The sequence below is a fragment of the Podarcis pityusensis genome (genome assembly GCF_964106645.2).
Source record: "Podarcis pityusensis genome assembly, chromosome: 7".
Lineage (NCBI taxonomy): Eukaryota > Metazoa > Chordata > Lepidosauria > Squamata > Lacertidae > Podarcis > Podarcis pityusensis.
Genome location: NC_138031.1, coordinates 84,781,863 through 84,803,341, shown reverse-complemented (window position 1 = coordinate 84,803,341; position 21,479 = coordinate 84,781,863). Strand labels below are relative to the sequence as shown.

General features: G+C 43.8%; 1 protein-coding gene across 2 annotated transcripts; it reads right to left on the bottom strand.

The window, feature by feature from the left end:
• Positions 1-177: 177 nt before the first annotated feature.
• KAT14 (lysine acetyltransferase 14) lies at positions 178-20,737 on the bottom strand. Of its 2 annotated transcripts, XM_081014780.1 has the most exons (11): positions 20,579-20,737; positions 17,988-18,509; positions 16,849-16,967; positions 12,515-12,636; positions 11,789-11,970; positions 10,536-10,952; positions 7,215-7,774; positions 4,978-5,114; positions 3,397-3,572; positions 2,024-2,214; positions 178-402 (listed from the first exon to the last, which is right to left on the bottom strand). In XM_081014780.1, exons 2-11 carry the CDS (start codon positions 18,241-18,243, stop codon positions 229-231), a joined length of 2,334 nt encoding a protein of 777 aa, XP_080870906.1. In that variant the 5' UTR covers positions 18,244-18,509; positions 20,579-20,737; the 3' UTR covers positions 178-228. The 2 variants fall into 2 exon arrangements, with proteins under 2 accessions (XP_080870906.1, XP_080870907.1); XM_081014781.1 differs by lacking the exon at positions 10,536-10,952.
• Positions 20,738-21,479: the final 742 nt, after the last annotated feature.

Below are 21,479 nucleotides of genomic sequence, written 5' to 3'. Positions count from 1 at the left end.
TCTTCATGAAGAACAGGACGACCAATTCCATCCTTACAGAAAAAGGAAGGAGTTTCTGTATTTCTGTCTTGGCCAGACAGACTCTATTGTAATAAATATATATATATATATATACTAATCTCAGTAAAGACCACAGACAAATAACCTAATAGCAATAAAGGCAACAAAGCACCTCAGTAAAAGCGCTAAACCGTATTTTATTGTAGTGACCAGATTTCCCTTGCAGTATCATCGCCGCAACCTCAGAAAGAACGCATGTTTGCATTCCTTACTGTCCAAAGGGTAGTATTTGTCATAGAAATCTAAAATGTACTCCTCAGTTTTAAATCCAAACTTCTGGTACAGCAGCATTGCAGAATTACTTGCAGATACATGAAGGGTTGCATCTTTGCCCATACAAGTCTGTGAAAAGAAAAAAGAGTTTTATTACATGTGAGGAGGGAAATGAGATAACTAATTATGGGAGCACTGTGCAATCAAAGACAACTTTCAAGGAGGAAGAGATACTAAAAGCAGACAGAAGTATCATGCATTAATATACATCATAGATGGATAACAGATGATATAGTAAAGCACAGGTTACATCTAATACCAGTTTCTCTTGGGGAAATGAATTCAGGATACAAAATTTTCAGAATTGCTAGCTTCCAAGATTGATTGTCCTTCAATTCTGCTTGATAAGGACCTCAGTCATTCAGTACTTACAACTGGTAAACTACAAGAAGTAGCAACCTTCAGAAGATGCAAAGTTACAGCAGCACTGACATAGCCTTAGTTTCACTGAATAAATTAAGAAAGGTACCAGAAAAAAGGGCTGGAAGAGTGGTGGAAAGTGGAAGTATCTCATTACTTGCAAACGGGGTAAAACAATTAGCCCCAGCAGATAATAAATTTGGTCAATGAACTAACAGGTTTTGTGATGAGGAGCTTGTTGAGTCATTCAATCTGGATATGAAAGCTACAGAACTCAAGACAACACATAAAAAAGTAGATAGTTTGCTCCGGGCTTGCCAAAACTGCCTTTGGGAATTTAGGGTTGTGCTGCTATTGGACCGACTAGGCATCTGTACCTGAATCCCAAATGCAAGCCACAAATTTTACAAGGGTGTTCTCCCGTCCTTAATGAATCCGCACCAGTAGCGTAGCGTGGGTTGCCTGAGCCGAGGTGCAAAAGGAATGGCAGCATCACCATGGGGAAGGGGGCTAGCACGTCATCCTGGGTCCTCCCCCTTTTTTGTGCAACCTCCAAGATCTGAGCTCTCCTGGGAGGTGCTGGACGTGGACTCCAACCTCACAACCAGAGCCCCTCTGGCACCGCAGCTCACCCTGCTCCAGCTGCTTATAGCACACCCACAGAAAGCTCCACCAGTCCAGCCAAGGAGCCAGCATGCTGCCAGCCGAGGCTCGCATGGTTGCCTCTTCGTTCACACCAGGCACTCCAACGGCACCTGCCGTGCCTACGGCTGCCTGCTCCCGTACAAGGGCTGGGCTGGGGGCTCTGCGGTGGCCCCAGGGCAGAAGGGAGATGAGGGGACCACCCAACACAGCAGCGACCCGGCATGCACACCGTCGGCACCAGCCATGGCATAAGAAGCACAACACCTGCAAGCTAAGGATACGAACCCGTGGAACCAAAGGGGGCAGGGAGCAAGAGGGGGTTCTGCCCTGGCATAGGAAGGCCTGGCCAGCTACCCACTCCCCAAGGCCACCCAACCACCCAGGAAAAGTTCGTGCCGCACCCATTGCCAGGCTAGAGAAGGGAGCCCCCTCATAGTTTTGCAGCTCCTTTGGGACCACTGCAGCCCATTGGTATAACATGGGCTGCGCCCTTAAGAATTTTGCACCCGGGGGAATTGCCCCTGCAGCTCCTCCACTGATCTGCACAACATAGATGCGACAACTGAACGACGAGTAGGTCATCAAAGGGATATAAATCTTCTTGAGTAAACCTGCCCTGTTTGCACTTTTATTTAAAGCAAAAGGTACAGACCATACTTTTCAAGATAATAAATCATAAAACTACCTGAATAAGATGATAGATCATAAAGGTTGCAATTCCTGATCTTCTCCATTCAGGGTGAACAAACAGAAAAGAGATGTATGCTTCATTGTATTTAACATCTGGTACCATAAAACCAAACGCAACAATGACCTTTTTGTAAAGGACAACAACACTGAAGTCTGGATATTGCAAGCATTCTGAGAGGTCGATTCCTGTGGGAGAGAAAAGCACACCACAAATGATCACAGATTGTTGATGGAAAAGGAACATTATAATAAATATCTATTTAAGGCTTTTTTTAAAAAGAAAAAGAAAAAGAAAAAGCTTTGCTCATGTGGAGCTCTCCTATTTTCATAATTTGACATTAGCATGGAAACTAGTTCATAACATCCTAAAGGACTCAAAATCTAATTATGGGACTGGTAATAAATAATCCTACAATGAAATGTTAAGAACATTTCCACGTTAAAGGAATAATATACTGTTAGGTATTATAATTATGTGAATAAAATAACCCAGTAGTTGAATCCTGTATGCATGCATGCTTACTTGGAGGTATGTCCCACTAAATTCAATGGGTCTTTGACCAGAAGTAAGTATGTGCAGGATTACACCCCAAGATCACAGTAAATGTCTGCAGGTTATTCAACTTTTCCACATATACTTTCAAAAGCTACATTTATTCAGTCATGAGAGAGAATTAAAAACTGTTTTATAAGGTTATGAAATTCCATTGGGAACCAATCAGAAAAATAGGTGCTTGTTCTATTAGGAACAGGTCACTTCAGCCAATAGAAAATGCACTGATACATGCACGCAGGCTTTTTATTAATATTACTATTACATTTCTTTTTATTCCACAAGAGTGACTGTAAGCAACATAGTGCAAAAAAACACACATTTAAACTATGTATAAGAACAATAATAAAATAAGAACCCACAATGTTCAGTCATAATATATATAGCCAACTCAACCCACTCCCCCAAAAAGACGTCACAAACATACCTAAGTAGCCTCCAAATTAAGGGCCAAAATTCTGTGAGAATAAAAGTATTTTTGCCGAGCCCCTCAACACAGATAAAGGATGGCACCAGGCTAAGTACACATTAGGCACAAATTCATTAATCAACGTCCCAAAACCCTTTCTTTTCCTTTTCAAGAAAAGCAGCTTCATAGCTTTTTACTACCCACTAGGTTTCTTTTCCAACTGTCCCACCCATCCTTCTTCCGTCTTCTCAGGATTCAAAACTAATGTATGCCTTGTGGGGGGCAGCTGAAATTCTCTAAGGGAAGGGAAAAGAGAAGCAGTGGCAGCATTAGAGCTGTAGTACATCTACCAGAATGGAATGAGTAGTCGCCCCATTATTTCCCTTGACCACCTAGTAAATCCTACCTGGCCAAAAGAACTCATGGCACATTGAGTTAATAGTGGGAATGTGATTAGGGCGCACATAGCAATAATCAATGGGTGCCTCTGGCTCAGCAGTCCAGCTGGGATCATTCTTGTGCGAATGGGCACGAATCTCATTCAGCAACCTTAGTTTTGGAGGCTTGGTTTCATAATCACGCCTGGAGGGGACACAACAGCAATATTTGTCATTTTCAGAGTATAACAGCAGTCAGACTCATTCGGGCCTGAAATTAAGACACGGATATGGTGCACAGAGAACAGGAGAGATTTGTTGTTGCTGGGGTCTAGTTGTCAAAGCCAGTCACAAGTTGGAGAACAGCCATGTTTAAGTTCAAGGGTGCACCATTCTCCAGATGTCTCTCAAGTCTCATTGTGATACTATGCTGGAAAACATGTGTCTGGACTTGGAGAGGGCACCTTCCCTTTTCTGTCCATGCACTAAATATTTCAATCTGGGACCATGTCCATCCACCAAACTACCAAAAAGGTAACCATATCATCTATTTCAGAGCAATTCAGGGACCCCGTTGATGAAAATATTTTGCTATCTGTTCAGTCCTTAAGGTGCTCCATATTAATTCATTAAGCTGTAAATTGCCTTTTATTTTACTTTGTTATTAAACCTTCCTTTTTGTGGAGAGTATTCCACTACCTAGACAAAATTTCTAAAGTTGTGCATGCTGTGCTCCTGTACATTTGATAAATGTATTTGTTTCTGTCCCAACTCTAGCATACTCACAGGAAGAATAGACTCTGGGTTGCAGAGAAAAACAATCCTCCTAGCATGAGTGTTTTGCATCTTATGAAATACCACCAAAACAGGAAAGATGAGCAAGTAATACTTCATGTTTCCATGCTTTTGGTATAAAACACAAAGGGGGCAGTTGAGTATCTGCCCTGCAAGGCCACCTACACTGAGAACCCATACATCTTCCCAGGACTATGGACTTAAAGATAAAGGTAAAGGGACCCCCGAACATTAGGTCCAGTCGTGACCGACTCTGGGGTTGCGGCGCTCATCTCACTCTACTGGCCGAGGGAGCCGGTGTTTGTCTGCGGACAGCTTCCGGGTCATGTGGCCAGCATGACTAAGCCGCTTCTGGTGAACCAGAGCAGCGCATGGAAACGCCGTTTACCTACCTATTTATCTACTTGCACTTTGATGTGCTTTTGAACTACTAGGTTGGCAGGAGCTGGGACCGAGCAACGGGAGCTCACCCCGTCGCGGGGATTCGAACCACTGACCTTCTGATCAGCAAGTCCTAGGCTCTGTGGTTTAACCCACAGCGCCACCCGCATCCCTATGGACTATGGACTTACTTGGTGGCAAAATCACCTCTGCCAATTTCAGTTCTCCATCTGTAATATGGGGATAACAGTGATCTATTTAACAGAGCAGACTTAACAGACTGTCTTTACAAACTTTTAAAACATATATTTCAGCCTAAAGTCATGGCCCTAAGAGTTGAGTGTTCAACAATTGACCAGAAAGAGAACAAATCTGGAGGGGAAAAGAAGAAAGAGCCATCTGCTCGTAAGTGAAAACAGCTCTGTGATCTGTACCTGATGTAGGGTTTCAAAACACGGGAAGTGTAGGGACTGATAATGCTGTGGTCAGTCAAAGCATCTTCTGAGCCTACGAGTCGGCACAGAAATTTTGTTGGCATTTGTCGAAACCCCTTCACAGCAGACAGCTTAGTCTGTAAAGCAAAGCCAAAAAACAAGGAAATGAGCTTAGAATGAACATAAACAAGAGAGCTATCGCTGATAGAATACAAATAACATCTGCAACTGAGCCTTGCAACTTGGTAAAAAAAATGCCGATGGCAAGTTAACTACAGTGTACCACTGGCTATTTTATAAATGGTAATTTGCACCAACCACAAGGTGGCTGTTACTACTGTCAAGTCCAGTTTTGAAAAAGGAGAATGGACAGTATTCAGCTAGAAAGCTGCACTAGCACAATGGGATTCCCTCCCTTTTCTCCCCACATGCGATCCCCAAATGTGTACCAGAGCGGGGGGGACCCAGAACAGGTTTAGGGGTCACAGAGAGAGGAGAGGAGAGGAGAAGAATGTTCCATTGGGCAAAGAGAAATCTTTGCACTACACATTGAACACAACCTAAGTTACCCTATCTGCAAGACGTTGAGATTACCTAGTCCCTCTTAGGAATTCAAGCAGCATTAGTTTACTGGTCTTAAAAATGAAGTTACTGTGACACTGTAATCTCTTTAATGGATGGAGGTTACTCAGGAGTTGTTTGCTCCCCCCCCCCCTTTTGCTTCAAGGGCAGAGCTATGCAAATGTCTTTGTGACTCATCTTCTTTCAGTGGAAGAAGCCTCCCTCACCCAGTTTCAGGGCACAAGGAGGGATTCACTTTACAAGCCCATAAGCAGAATCTCTAAGCAAGGACTTCAGCTTGTGCAGCAGGGCTTTCCCTACCTCTTCTCCCCACCTCCTTGAAATTGGCTCTAGGGAGATCAGCAGAACCATCAGTGAAGCATGCAGAGGGAGGAGAGGTGGGATATTTTTGTGGCAAGCTGAAATGCTTGCGCAGGTGGAACCTTTGCTAGCACAATGTTGAATTCCACCCATAATATGCTCAATAAAAACATAACTTGGTTTCCAGTTAACCATTAACTTCTGTAGCAGTAAATTATAAATGAGTGCGTACATTAACACCCAAGCATATACAGATAAAATGTCATTCCCAGGATTTGGACAATGTTAGCTATTGAACCGAGGAGTCACAGAATGCTCCAGATGTCTACAGCAGTAGAGAAACAAGCTAAGGTGTTTCTGGATGATCTCCATTGAGCCAAGAGTGTAACTACAGATCCCTCACTAGAGGGCTCCTTAGAGCTTTATGGATTTATAGAATTCCTAAGGTCCTTTAAAGCTGAAGAAGAAGAATAAACACATGTCTAGGCTTTAGAGCTGGGTGATATATTAATACATTGTCTGAAACCGAGATGGCATTCAGATTGCGATACCAGCTTCAGACATTTTGAGCTGGCAATACATTGTGCCAGCTCAAATTGCCTACAGACGGCAAAGGCGCAGGCAGGCAGGCAGGCAGGCAGATGGAGGCTAAAAGTGAACACCTGAAGGTGAACAGCTTCTCAAGCTCTGCTTACCTGCCTGTCTGCACCTTTGAGAAAGGCCCCCACCCCGTCCCTCCGTCTCACCTGAGCCAGAGCGGTATGAGGGCTTCCACAGCTGAGCAGCAGCAGGCTTCCCATCCTCCAGCTAATCAGTTTAAGGAAGTCCTGATGCCCCTCTGGCTCACACAAGCTGGAGCGGTATGGCGGCTTGGGCTGGGCGATATACCAGACACTGTGGTATATCAGCATATTGCGGAATTTAACTGCTGGTATATCACAATGATGAGAGCCAGAGCCCTACTAGGCTTTGTGGTGGCAGGCTCTTTTGTTGCCCTTGAAAACACTTCCTTGGTCCTTCTGGACATAAAAGCATCACCTAAGTAAGCCTAGAAGAAATGGATATAAAGTAAATGAAAATTGCCACATATAACTTCCATAAAAACAGCAAAGCACTCACTCACTCTCTGGAAAGGAGAAGGGATTGAGCAGCCAGTGCCAAGGAATACATTGCCCCATTCCATTAAGAGAAATTTCACAATGGATGTGATCATGGGCAGTGATTGACAGATAATGACCTAAGAAAGGGTGCCTAGACGTGTGGTGTATGGACTAGCAGGTTGTGTTCCCTTAGCCCACTATCCCCATCCAGAGTATGGGAGCTATCAAAAAAACAGTTGAATTGGAAACATTAACCTGGTATCGATCCAAGATTCTGAAATCCTGGCTGGTAGTTCTGTACATTGCGTAATTTGCGGGGGGACAGGGAGCAATTCCTTCCTTGGGTCCATAAATCCGATCAACCAGGAGAAGGGCTGCATTCACAATACTGTCCAAGTCAAAGAGGGGCAGGCCTCTCTCGCGCTTGGCCTGCCGGATTATCAACTTGCGCCGCAGCCTCTGAGCTTCGGGGGTCATGGCTGCAGCATTTGGGCAACTCTCCAAGTTCCTCAAGAGAAGCTTTTCTTCATAGATGCTAACAGGTGCATACTTGGGCATGCCGAACTTAGCGTTCTTATGTTCCAACTGCATCCTCCTTTTGTCTCGACCCTGGTCCTGAAGGGATGTGCGAGTATTATCAGAGTTTTCAGTGTCACGTTCAAGTCTCTCTGCTTTTTCTTCCTCGCTCTCCATCTCTTGCTTAATCTGCTCTGGTGTCTTCACCTTCTTTCGGATCATTCCCACTGGACCACTCGGGGGTGGGATATACTCTATTCCTGGATCTATAACACCATCACCTTCCATCTCTTCATCATCTATAAACAAAACAAAATATTCCATAAATTTTCTGACAGTGTAATGAATGCAACTTATTTGAAGAAGTGTGCATGCACATGAAAGCTTATACCCAGAACATACTTAGTTGGTCTCTAAGGTGCTACTGGATAATTTTTTAATATTTTAATTTATTTTGACTGCATCAGGCCAACACAGCTACCTACCTGAATCTAGAATACAACTGTGTTTTCTTCCTAGGAGACTGTGGCTTTAATATGAAAGGGTACACAGCCATTCCCCATTAATATTCAGTTGAGACTGACCTTTCCAAAGTAGTATTCTCCACATTTGCTAGTTAAAGAGGTTTTGATTTATGAAAATCAGGCCACTTTAGTAGATCCAGTGTGGCTCTGAATAGGATGCTTAATTCAGGAAGGAAGATGGACCACAAAAATCTGACAGCAGAAAAGACAGGCCTTTCTGTAGCACAAATATATCTAAAAGTATATTGATAGAATAGCCAGGAACAATAACTCAATGGATGTATATAAAGACTGTGGCAAGTTGGTCAGAATGAAATGCTAGACTTACTAAAAGGTAAAGATAAAAGACCGCTGGACAGTTAAGTCCGCTCAAAGGCGACTATGGGGTTGTGGCGCTCATCTCACTTTCAGGCCAAGGAAACCAGTCGGTGTTTGTCCACAGACTGCTTTCCGGGTCATGTGGCCAGCAGGACTAAACTGCTTCTGGTGCAACGGGACACCATGAAGAGTGCCAGAGTGCATGGAAACACTGTTTATCTTCCCGCCACAGTGGTACCTCTTTATCTACTTGCACTGGCGTGCTTTTGAACTGCTAGGTTGGCAGGAGCTGGAACAGAACAACGGGAGCTCACTCTGTTGTGGGGATTCGAACCGCCGACCTTCCAATCGGCAAGCCCAAGAGGCTCAGTGGTTTAGACCACAGCAACACCCACATCCCTATTAGACTTACTATGAGGTTCCATTACAGCAAAATATATATCAGGAGGCTTGGTTTGGTCAAAATCGAGTATACACTTCCAGAATTAATGCTAAATACAGCGTTTCTGGTAAATGAGCCACCATAGCCGCTAGATCAGTGATGGCCAAACTTGGCCCTCCAGCTGTTTTGGGACTACAACTCCCATGATCCCATGCTAACAGGACCAGTGGTCAGGGATGATGGGAACTGTAGTCCCAAAACAGCTGGAAGGCCAAGTTTGGCCATCACTGCGCTAGACTAGAGCAGCGGTTCTCAACCTGTGGGTCCCCAGATGTTGTTGGACTACAACTCCCATCATCCGAGCTCTGGCCTTGCTAGATAGGGGTGATGGGAGTTGTAGTTCAACAACATCTGGGGACCCACAGCTTGAGAAAGGCTGCGCTAGAGGATTGTGAAAATTTGTGTCCTAGGCTTTTTAGACTTGTCTACCCATGTAATATCTGAAACCCAAGGGGTGCATTGGTTGTCAGATGTGAAATATTTTCAGCATAATTTTCAGCTCTCCTGAAATTAGCTGTTTGAAGGAAAGGCAACATAAATTTTAACAAGCAATAATAAAGCATTAGGAAAGTTAAAACACAACTGTTTTGACAGGGAGGGGGTGGAATCTCCAGAACTAGCAACCTAGAAGGTCAACCAAAACCAAAACAGCAGCAAACAAAAAAGGCATTTTTCTATGTTCTAGTGTTATTGCTTATTTTGTTTGATTGTTTTGGTACAGTTGAGAAAATTATTTTTTTCGCATTAAAGTACTATAATAATGCCCTTTATACAATACCAAGTACACATAGTATTAAGGAAATAGCACTTGCAGCATTTTCTTCTTTTTCGCCCATATATATGCTTCCAGAAGAGTACATCAGAGAAAGTTTAACATTCCAGCAAGTACCGTATATACTTGAGTATAAGCCGACTTTTTCAGCACATTTTTAATGCTGAAAAAGCCCCCCTCGGCTTATACTCGAGTGAGGCGGGCGACGACGACGGAGGGATGAGTAGCCCAAAGGGAGCCCTTTCTCACCGCTGGTCCTGCCACCACCGCCAGCCTCTTGCAAGGGCAGGCACAGGAGAGGCTGTGCTGTGCCTCTCCGAACCGCGGCTCCTATGCCTGCTCTTGCGAGTGGCAGAGGCAGCAGCGGAGGGACGAGCGGCCCGAAAGGAGCCCTTTTGGGCTGCCTCCGCCACCGCCTTTTCCGCTGTCGGCGGCGGAATGAGCAGCCTGAAAGCTTGTTCTTCCTCCGTCACTGCCGCCACCACCAGGTTTGTAGTGTGGTGAACCAGCTTATACTCGAGTCAATAAGTTTCCCCAGTTTTTTGTGCTAAAATTAGGGGCCTCGGCTTATATTCGGGTTGGCTTACACTCAAGTATATACGGTATCTAGCAACACAGATGGCATATATGTGATTGTCAGAAGCACTGGTTGGGTACACAATTTGCTATATGAATTAACACTAGACAAGGAATAATATTACTGATAAGTGCTTGAATATTTTTCACATTAGAAAACATTTTCCTTGGTACGTTAGTGAATATAATTATTGAGATGTGTATCTGAAGAAGTGTGCTTGCACACGAAAGCTCATACCAAGAACTAACTTAGTTGGTCTTAAAGGTGCTACTGGAAGGATTTTTTTTATTATAATTATTGAGAGTAAGTATCACAGTTCCTGGTAGATGTTAAATACCACCAACAATAGAACTGTGGTCAAGAAATGGTTGTGGAAATGAGATCCAATAGAGGTTAATAGACAAGGAAATGTTAAAGTAGCTTTTACCATGAAACAGGGCCTGGGGTGGCATTATGTCTGGAATAAGGTCTGCTTCTGAGAGCAGGCTCGGTGTAGCTGAGTGAGAAGCTGGTGTTCCGGGAGCAGAGAAATCTGGAGAAGGAGATGGAGATGGGCTTGTCAAAGGAGTTCGATCAGAGGAGCTCAGGGAAGAAAAGTCAACCACTTCCCCCTTCTCAAGTATAATGTCAGGACGCCGGCTTCGACTGATGAATTTGACTGGCGTGGAGGATGTGCTTCTGTCCAGGAAGGCAGCTGCCTCCTTCTGAGCTCTCCTGATGTCCTTGGCTTCCTGAGTGCGAGATCTCTTCTCCTTCAGCTCCATGGCGGATTCTACTGGATTGCGGCTCACTCTCTTTCTAAGTCCCTCCACTGTAATGATAGGGTCTAATGATGGTTTTGAACCTGCCAGAGAACAAGTAGTGTGTTTGTTCCGACATGCAGAGAGAACACCAATTTTAGAACTTTAGGGAAGCTTTTAATATTTGATGAATTATTGTATTTTAATATTTTGCTGGAAGCCACCCAGAGTGGCTGGGGAAACCCAGCCAGATGGGCGGGATTAAATTATTATTATTACTCCAAAACAAAGGCAGCATCTATTTCTACAGAAGGTATCCAACATAAACAACTTTTTAAAGACAATAAAAATACACCTTTCCTGATACAGGAAAACGTGACAAGCAGGTACTAACATTCTTTAATTCCAGACTGCATATAACAGAATATGGGAATGCAATATATTTTTGACACATACATTGAACGTTTTCCACCAAATTTTTAAGAGGAAGAAGAGAGGCAAGAAGGAGTGAAAAGGAGAACTGCAAAGTGGTAAAAGAAGCTGGGGAAGAAACTGGTGAATAGAGAGGCTGAATAGGTGGTGAGCTTGGGAGTGGATAGGGAATGAAAACAAGAGTGGCTGAGAGGGAGAAGCAGCAACCAAGAAACATATAACGGGATGTACAAGGGGCAAGAGCTATACCTATACAATGCCTACGCTTTGCAGAAAGTTCACGGGTCTTTAAAAACTGAGGATGTCTGCATGATAGCATACCCTTCACAAATTTCTGCATTTGAATTTTTTTTTATTTTTTATTTTGATTGAAATCCATAATGTCAATAGTACAGAAGAGTGCAAACCCACTCTCTCTCCTCACGTACCCCCACCCTGCCAAAACCACCAGTTTTAAGACTATTGCACCCTTAAATGTGCAAATGATATGCAGTTTACAAATTATTACCTTTTGTTTTCAGGGCAGATGCAGAAAGCTTCTCTCCTTCCGGCTTCATTGTAGGGGGCCTATTGTGGACAAGTTTCCACCATCCTGGTTCTCCAAACTCTTGAGCCCCTGAACGGAAATATAAAGGACTCCCCACAGAAAGACAACCAGCAACAGTGCTCCACCAAGTAGAAGTCTTCTTCCTAAATCAAAGAAAGAGAAAAATGTCTCTGAAAGAGAGCTCTGTTTACTACATTGGTAGCAGATTGCTAGTTCCTCTTCAGATCTTAAGTGATATTAATGGGATGAGCACACTAGCAAGGACTGGAAGCAGGAATCAATTTCTGCAATCAACTATAGCTGAAATGTATACGCATTATTTCAAATTTTATTCTGGATTCTCAAAATCTTAGGACAAATTACAAATGAGGGCTAGGAGATGTTAAGAGACACTCTCAACATGGTGCAATCTTGTACTATTTTGAAAGACCAGAATAAACTTTGAAATAAAATGGCCATATATTTTGGCCTTTGCTGCTTGCAGAAGCCAACTGGAGGGAGACAAGCTAGGGTAAGTCATACTATGCAGAACTATACAGAAGTGAACTAGCTATTGACCTTCACCCACTATGGATACCTTCTCTCTTTTACTCTCAACTAGGAGAAAAAAAATGTTTTCCTACATTTTAATTATATGTGGACGTTTTGTTCTTTACCTTCAGTTTCAAGACAACATAATGGCATTACCGGTTTCCTAGTAGAAAATTCCAGTGTTTTTCAATGAAAGAACAAATGTCTTCCTTCCACCTGAAGTAGCCTTGGCGGCCAGTTCCTTCCAAGGATAGATTGTACATTGCCAGCATAACAACCTGAAACACAAATAGGAACCTCTCATTTACAATAGGTAAGAAATATTTTTTTTTCTGAAATAAAATGATTCTCTTCTCCTAACAAGTTATATAAAATAATCAACTCTTAGACAATAAGAGGGTTTGGGGGGGGGATTAATCTGCCTGGATTAAGATTATCCTAAATGCATCTATTTCAGTTAACAACTGTTCAGATATGTTTTATCCTTAAAGAGGAACATGACAAATGTGTCCTTTATTACCCTAGCTGGGGCAATAAAAATACAAATGGAAATACAAGGAGCTAAGATCAGACAAGAGCAATTTAAAACTAACTGGTACGTGGATGAAGTCATCTGAGAAATGCCTAAATTTGTTTTACAGAATTCAATGCAATCTCCAGATACAAATTGATTTTCACGAGGCCTGAATGGATGGGCTTCAACTTGGATAGAACTACAAAGGGAAAAACAACAGGGTACAGTATCTGATTCCATGGAGGGACTTTCTAATTAAATACTTAGAAATCTGATACTACTATAGTCCTAACTACTATGGGAACTCATGGAAGAGTTTAAGGAAGATTTGTTGCAATGGGCATACTTGAAGATATCCTAAAAAGGGAAAATCTCAGCTTTAAAAAAAATTGTACCATTTGATAGTATTTACAGTGGTGCCTCGCAAGACGAAATTAATCCGTTCCGCGAGTCTCTTCATCTTGCGGTTTTTTCGTCTTGCGAAGCACGGCTATTAGCGGCTTAGCGGCTATTAGCGGCTTAGCGGCTATTAACGGCTTAGCGGCTATTAACGGCTTAGCGGCTTTAAGAAAAAGGAAACAAACTCGCAAGAACTCGCAAGGCGTTTCATCTTGCGAAGCAAGCCCATAGGGAAATTCGTCTTGCGGAACGACTCAAAAAACGGAAAACTCTTTCATCTTGCGCGTTTTTCATCTTGCGAGGCATTCGTCTTGCGAGGTACCACTGTATATTTTTAAATATCTCTCCACAAGTACTCACTACAGCAATTACTAATCAGCAAAAACTCAAATTGCATTTCCTATTGAATTGGAAGTAGCAGAATAAGTTATATATGATGAATAAAAAAGATGATGCATTAAAGAACTTTTGCAATGTTGCTATGTCAATGCAATTTAATCCCTTGCTTTATTTAGATGAGAATATTTTTGGAACAAAGAAACAAATCAATGAAATTTAAAAATACACTCTTGCAATGTAGTTAATCTGATGACAGACTTGGTTAAAACACATTTAACCAAGCAGTATGTTTTAAGGAGAAATTGGAGCATAAACCTTGTTAGGCAATTTGCAGCTTGGAGAATGATAACTGAGAAATTTATTTATTAAAGGAATTTAGAAATTTTATAACTGATTAGATTAGCCAGCATCATTCCCTTGACTCCAATATTTACAAATAAAACATAGTTAATAGTTTTTCTTCTGTATTGTGGGGTAGTAGTCCTACTTGCAATTTCCTTCAGGTATCTTCAGGAGGCAATTTAGAGAATGGGATTAGCATGCCAGTCAACTGACTACATATAATTTGTCCAAGTAAGCCACTATGTAAATGGAACTTTCTCTATTTCATTATGGTATGTCATCTGTCAGCAAGGAGTGAAAGCAACTTGTCCCTTCGCACTGGAGCAGTCTGGCCAAACTGCAAAGTATCTTCCACAGTTTACCTAGTATAATATCTAATTTAACTGAAGACATTGCCCAAGAGTAGCATAAGTACCGTGTTTTTCGTCCCATAGGACGCTCCGTCCCATAGGACGCACCTAGTTTTTTGGGGGGGAAATAAAGGGAAATTTTTTTCCCTTTATTTGCCCCCCCAAACCAGTTCGAGGAACAGCGGGATGGCGGCGCTGCGCCTCCCCGCTGTCCCCCGAGCTTGTGGGGCTGGCCGATGACTTCCCAGAGCGTGGGGCGCTCCGCTTCAGGGCGCCCCGCGCGCTGGGCGCCAGGCTGCTATCCGCAGCCTGGGGAGCCCTGCAGGAACTCCCGCAGGGCTCCCCCGGCTGTGGATGTCTGCCCGGCGTGCGGGGCGCTCCGCTTCAGGGTGCCCAGCGCGCCAGGCTACTATCCGCAGCCTGGGGAGCCCTGCGGGAACTTCCACGGGCTCCCCAGGCTTGCGGATAGCTTCCTGAAGCCTGGAGAGCGAGAGGGGTCGGTGCGCACCGACCCCTCTCGCTCTCCAAGCTTCAGCGAAAGCCTGAATTCGCCTCATAGGACGCACACAGATTTCCCCTTCATTTTTGGAGGGGAAAAAGTGCATCCTATAGGGCGAAAAATACGGTAGTCTTCAGGCCACTGTCTAGTTGGGAGAGTGTTGGAATAGGAGCAGGGAGCCCATGAAAAAGTCTTCTTCCCCTTACAGAGGCACTGTTGGACTTGAACTAGTTTCCTGGAGTTTCTCCATACATGCTCTCTCCCCACACATGTGCAATACTGAACTATCTATGCTTCCTTCTCTGTATGTCATTCTCTTGAAAGAATTGTTGTATGTGTGTGCATGTTATATTTAATGGAATTTAAGCTTCTGAATGCAAAGATGTTTAGAATGTACTCTTCTATGTACATCTACTATGCTTTTAGTAAAAAAAAGGGAAAGGACCCCTGACAGTTAAGTCCAGTCGCGAACGACTCTGGGGTGCGGCACTCATCTCACTTTACTGGCCACGGGAGCTGACGTTTGTCCGCAGTTTTTCCGGTTCATGTGGCCAGCATGACTAAGCCGCTTCTGGCGAAACCAGAGAAGCGCATGGAAAAGCAGTATACCTTCCCGCCGGAGTGGTACCTCTTTATCTACTTGCACTTTGATGTGCTTTCGAACTGCTAGGTTGGCAGGAGCTGGGACCAAGAAACGGGAGCTCACTCCGTCGCGGGGATTCGAACCGCCGACCTTCCAATCAGCAAGCCCTAGGCTCAGTGGTTTAGACTACAAAAGTAAGTGCACTCAAATTGTTGAAACATATATATATATATATATACTTGTTTGTGGGGGTTGCGATTTGTGTGTGGTGAGGTACAGCGGTATCAAAAAGGCATTTCTCCGTCAATATCGCTTATGCGGGTGTATGCTCAGCACACTGTATTTGTGGTGTTGCCTTGGACACTGGGGTGAGTCTGGTGCTATTGCTAAATGTTATCTCTTACTTAAAGTGATATCATGGTATACAGAATATCTAGGTTATTGATAAGGGTACCCCTGTACATGGCTTAAGGTTGTTTCAAACATTTGCAAATTGATTCACATGTAGAAATCAAAGCAGCCTTGGAAATGTAACTTAGAGGTGACTGTAGAGGAAGTAATGTCTGTTACAGTATGTCTATTGTTAAAAACACTGCTTCCCAGTAGCCAACGTGGTGACTGAAAATGTACCAGCTTCAGCACCATATAAAATCTTACTATGTTGACACAGTTAGAAAACCAGGCCTCCTATACGTGAAACAATTTACAGAGCTGTGCATCATTCCTTGGCTAGTCATAAGATATTATTATTATTATTATTATTATTATTATTATTATTATTATTACCCCAGCCATTCTGGGCGGCTTACAACATATCTGAAAACATAAATCACTAAGTGTTAAAATCTCCCAATACAGGGCTGCCTTCAGATGTTCTCTAAAAGTTGTGTAATTATTTATCTACTTGACATCTGAAGGGAGGGCATTCCACAGGGAGGGTGCCACTACCAAGAAGGCCCTCTGCACATATAACACATTGAGTTTCACACAGTCCACATTACTGTCAATGTGGTTCCCTGTCTATCCACCAGAGTACTAGAGGAGATGTTGGCCCAGCACAAGTTGTATTATCTACCTTGCTAACTTCCTGATTTTTTGGAGGGTCAAGGCTACTCTATGAGCACAGTCCATGTTTCTCAGTTGTGTACTGCAATGCCAAAAAGGCAGCATAGCTGATTAAATTTGGAACAATTATTTTAACAATCCATGGCCAAAAGATAATTTCCTTTCTGTGTTTACGTAACAAATAAAGAACTCTCAAATTTTAAAAAATTAATCTGGCTTTTTGCAATGAGTTTTTTAGACTCCAAAATAGTCATGTACCTTTAAGGGTAAGCAAATAAAAAACCTTAGATTCACACTTAGAAGCTTGCTAACAACCCCTCCCCCTTGCACCTTATTGTAATACACAGAAATGTGAAATCCAGTTTTGGTGCAATTACCAAGGGTCTGCTTGTTACTTACCTGCTGCCAAGTTAGCCTCAGCCGTTCAAACTGTTCCTTCCCATCTTCTGAGCAATCAGAGCAAGTAAATCTGAAAAAATTATCACCTTTGAGATAGGTGATCTGTTCTCTCACCTGATCTGTAAACAAGCAAACAAAACCTTAGGCCTTCTTTCCCAACAAATGGGGCCTACACACCAACACATTACGAGCAAGGTCCAGAACAGCACAAATGGGGTTCATCCCAACAGCATTCATCCACTCTGCGTTTTGCTTTCTTAATCACCTCTTACAGAAATCCATGTAACCTCAATTGGTGGGCACATCTGTCTCTATTTTGGAGATATCACATATATATGTATCATAAGTGCAATTCCTTTTGAAATCTTAAGAATTGTGCATGCAGGTTTTTTCCTCAAACATAAAAAAATCTTATCTATAGCTTTTATGTAGTTCTTGTGAACGCCATCTAGCCATTCCCCAAGAGGCTAGTCTAGCCCCTTCTAAAGGGATCACTGGAGAGGCTAGCCATGGCCTTGAAGTCCACATGCCAGCGAACTCGGCTAGGGCTGAAAACTGAAGAGCATATGCAATTGCATCTCTGTGTAGGCACAGGCATTAACTACTTTTCATAGTCCCTAGTGCTTATGGATGGTGCTATGAGCAACATCCAGCAGAAGGGGCTGAGCTTAGAGGAGGTATACACTCGCCATGAAGGAAGCTGCCATAGAGGCTCTGGTGGCTAAGGCTGAGAGCTTGTAGGTCCTGCACAGCATGATCTCTGCCTTCCTGTCAATGGGGTTCTTTGGGAAATCCTCCGCATGTTTTAAAAAGGGGAATGGGACATCCACCCATTCTTTCTTCTGAAAGGGGTATAGCTGATTTACCAGCAAGCAGGAGGCCCAGGAAGCTTCTGAGGTCTGCCACTCACTCATGATTGTGGACTACAAGTCATGTGGAAAAAGGAATCCCCTTTTGTTAGGTTTGTGCCTTGGGAGAAGGTGCTTTCAACTGGCTTTCGTCTGATCTGCTTCCTGAAGGCCCAGTTCAGCAAGAGTCACAATCTTGTAGGTCTTGCTGACCAAGGCCTTGAGGTCAGAAGGGCAAAACAAAGGACACATTTTTATTATTTAAAATAATCAAGAATTAGGAAGCCTTACTTGCTGGTATCCATTTCTGACATCTTTCACAGTAATAAGACATCTCTTCTGTCCAGGATGTGTCCCCTTCATCACTATTTATAGAGTCTCCACTCTGATCATGACTCAAATCCACCGATGCCTGATCTTCAGACTCTACTATGAGAAGAGTTTCTCCTTCCACTTCTCCTTCTTCCAGCCCTTCTGAAGGCGATGTCCTTGTGGCTTCATCATCGTGACGGCTCATCATCTCGCTCATGTACACATTAGTATCCATTGTGAATTGACAGTCACTTTTATTATGCAAGAAGCCCAGCAAAACAAAGACTGTTCCAACAAGTACGAAGACATTTAAATAACTGAAATGAAAAGGGAGATCCCAACTCTTCCTGGCCCTTACTGTGAGGATTCTTTTCCCATGAGCATTTTGCTTCTTTCCATTTCAAGTTGCTCAGTCAAGGCAATCTGTTGCTCCAAAAGGCGAAGATTTTCTTGCTTACGATGCTGCCTCTCAAAGTCTCTCAGCACTCCTTCACGTAGCCTCTGAAAGAGACATCTCATCATATTATGCTATATATCTTTTAATAATCTACTTTTCAAAAACTTGAGAAAGTGTAAAGGTACTGCTATAGGAAATTAAAGCCAACTGTGAATCTTACAAAGCAATCATACTGCTGCAAAAGTAACTTCAAAGGTTTTGCTAACTGTAGGAAGTATACATCCTTATTCCAATACAGGACTAAGCCATCTGCAAATCATAAAGGGTCATTACCTGAAGATCGCTATATCACAAACCAATAATAAGAGGCCTTCTGTGGCTATATGAAACACTGGGGCATAAAATGCTGGGGGAAATTTATGTTACAAAGTGCAAAGATAACATGGAAAAAGGAATGGTTGAATTGGGGGAAAGGGCAGCAACAGCAGATGCAATTTCTCCTCCTATGCAAAGTGTCAAATACCTCTGTTCATTTTTGCTTCCTTTTCTCTCCAGCTCCTATACACCTTTTTGAAAAGAAACATATGAAATGGCTTCATAGCAAGTGTATGTGTGTGTGTGTGTAAAAAACATCTGGCTATATAGGAGAATTTCCTACTTCTATCCCTCCAGGCTTTTGGACAGAAATCCAGGGAATATTCTCATGACTACTTGGCAGTCCAGGCAGCCCCCCTCCTCCTCCCATTTGTGTGGGTGTTACATTTGGAGCAGGGCTTTTTGTCAAGTGGGTGCCACTGCCATACTAAGAGAAGGAGGGGGGTGTTCATGGTGAGTTCTGGCACCTCTTTTTCTAGGGAAAACAGCATGGTTTCCGAGGCACCACACACATTGCTGAAATTGCATACGATTGAAAACTCACTGGAAAAGACCGCAGACACCCTGTCCCACCCTTTGAGAGATTTTCCAGTGACATCTTTACAATGTTTCGGGGTTCGTTGTGATGTGTGTGTATATACTGAACCTGTGCAGTGCTTTTTTTTCTGGGGAGACGCAGGGGTAAGCATACCCCTAAACATTTTGTCACTCTAACGGGAGAAGAAACTATAAAAATCAAATTTTTTATTTCTTCTCTAGAGCGGTGAATCTGTTGCTACCCCCAATGGCGGCCTCATTTCCTGAGTCTCAGACGGAAGTGAGCGTTTAATGTATGAAGCAGTGTAGAATGTGGATGTGTGGAGTTTTACTGATGGAAGTTTGGCCTCATTGAGGGGCAGCATTTCAATATGAGTAGGAAAATTACTGTGAGCTGTCAGCTGTGTAATACAGTGGGGGTTAAGAACTTAATTCGTTCCGGAGGTCCGTTCTTAACCTGAAACAGTTCTTAACTTGAAGCACCACTTTAGCTAATGGGGCCTCTCATTGCCGCCATGCGATTTCTGTTCTCATCCTGGGGCAAAATTCTTAAACCGAGGTACTATTTCTGGGTTAGCAGAGTCTGTAACCTGAAGCGTATGTAACCCGAGGCACCACTGTATTCTCCAGTGATAGGTACAAAAGACAAAAAGAAAGAATGATACAATGGTACCTCGGGTTAAGAACTTAATTCGTTCCGGAGGTCCGTTCTTAACCTGAAACTGTTCTTAACCTGAAGCACCACTTTAGCTAATGGGGCCTCCTGCTGCTGCCGCGCCACTGGAGCACAATTTCTGTTCTCATCCTGAAGCAAAGTTCTTAACCCGAGGTACTATTTCTGGGTTAGCGGAGTCTGTAACCTGAAGCGTATGCAACCCGAGGTACCACTGTATGAGGTAATGTTGCATGTTCTTTGTACTTTTGTCCATTTACTGTATTTATTTCCCCCGACTTGAACTGTACAATGGTGATTTTCTAGAGTCAAAACGAGAGTACCCCTAAGCATAATTTTTTTAGGGGGGGGAAAGCACTGAACCCGTGCAAATTTGGGGGGAGGGGGCGTGCCCGCTGCCTGTGCGCCTCCCACAGCCATCTTGCCCGTTGGTTAGCACGAGTACCGTTCAGTCCCTACTCGGCAAAAGGGTCGCATGCATTCGCCCTAATAATAACGCAGCCCCGGAAAGTCAAGGGCTCTTTCTGCCGCCGAATCCGCCCCTCCCCCGATGCTCCCGCCTGGCGGGGGGGGGAGGGAGAGGCCTACCTCCCTGACGCGGCTCTGCTGGAGGTGGACGCCCGCGACGACGGCGCCCGAGACCGCGACGGAGGCCGCCAGAACCGCCTTGGACACCGTCGACATGCCCGGCGGACTCGGCCTTCCCCTCAGCGCCCGGTGGGACCCCAAGGCGCATGCGCGGCCTCCTGCGCATGCCCAGCGGCTCGGCGCCTTCCGAGCGCTCTTTCGGCCGCGGCTTAAAGAGGCAAAGGCCTTGGATGCTCTCCTGACCGCCGTGATTTCCGGTTCCATTCGGAGCTGGCCGTTCCGCGCCGCGAGAGGGGCAAAGAGCGGGCAGCGCGTCTTTTATGACAGTTTTGGTTCGGGTTCAGAATCCCGGTTTTTTTTGCTGCAGCCGCGAGGCTTGAACTCCCCTGGGGTGGTCGGAGGGAGGAACACGGGCTTTTCAGTTCGATGTAAGATTTTTATGGACGTGGTTCATAATTCAGTAATATATAGAAGACTAATCTAAGCAAACAACAACAACAACAATCTTTACTACGGTCCAGAGACCCAACAAATCGTTACAAAGCAATACACAATTCATACATCCTACCTCGAGGTTAAACAAGCATTTTGTTCAGAATAATAGGGATCATTGGTTCTTGCAACCACCGATAAAAACTTAAGCAAAAAACAAACCAAAACAGCTACCCAAAATATGCAAACAGAATAAATAGAATGTGGAATCCTCTGCCTCTATCACCCACAGGAGATAACAAGAAGAAGAAAGACAGAGAAGGAGAAAAAGGGGGACAGTTTTCCTTTTTCCTCTCCGCAACAGGGTGAGCTCCCGTTACTCGGCCCCTGCTCCTGCCAACCTAGCAGTTCGAAAGCACGTCCAAGTGCAAGTAGATAAATAGGTACCGCTCCGGCGGGAAGGTAAACG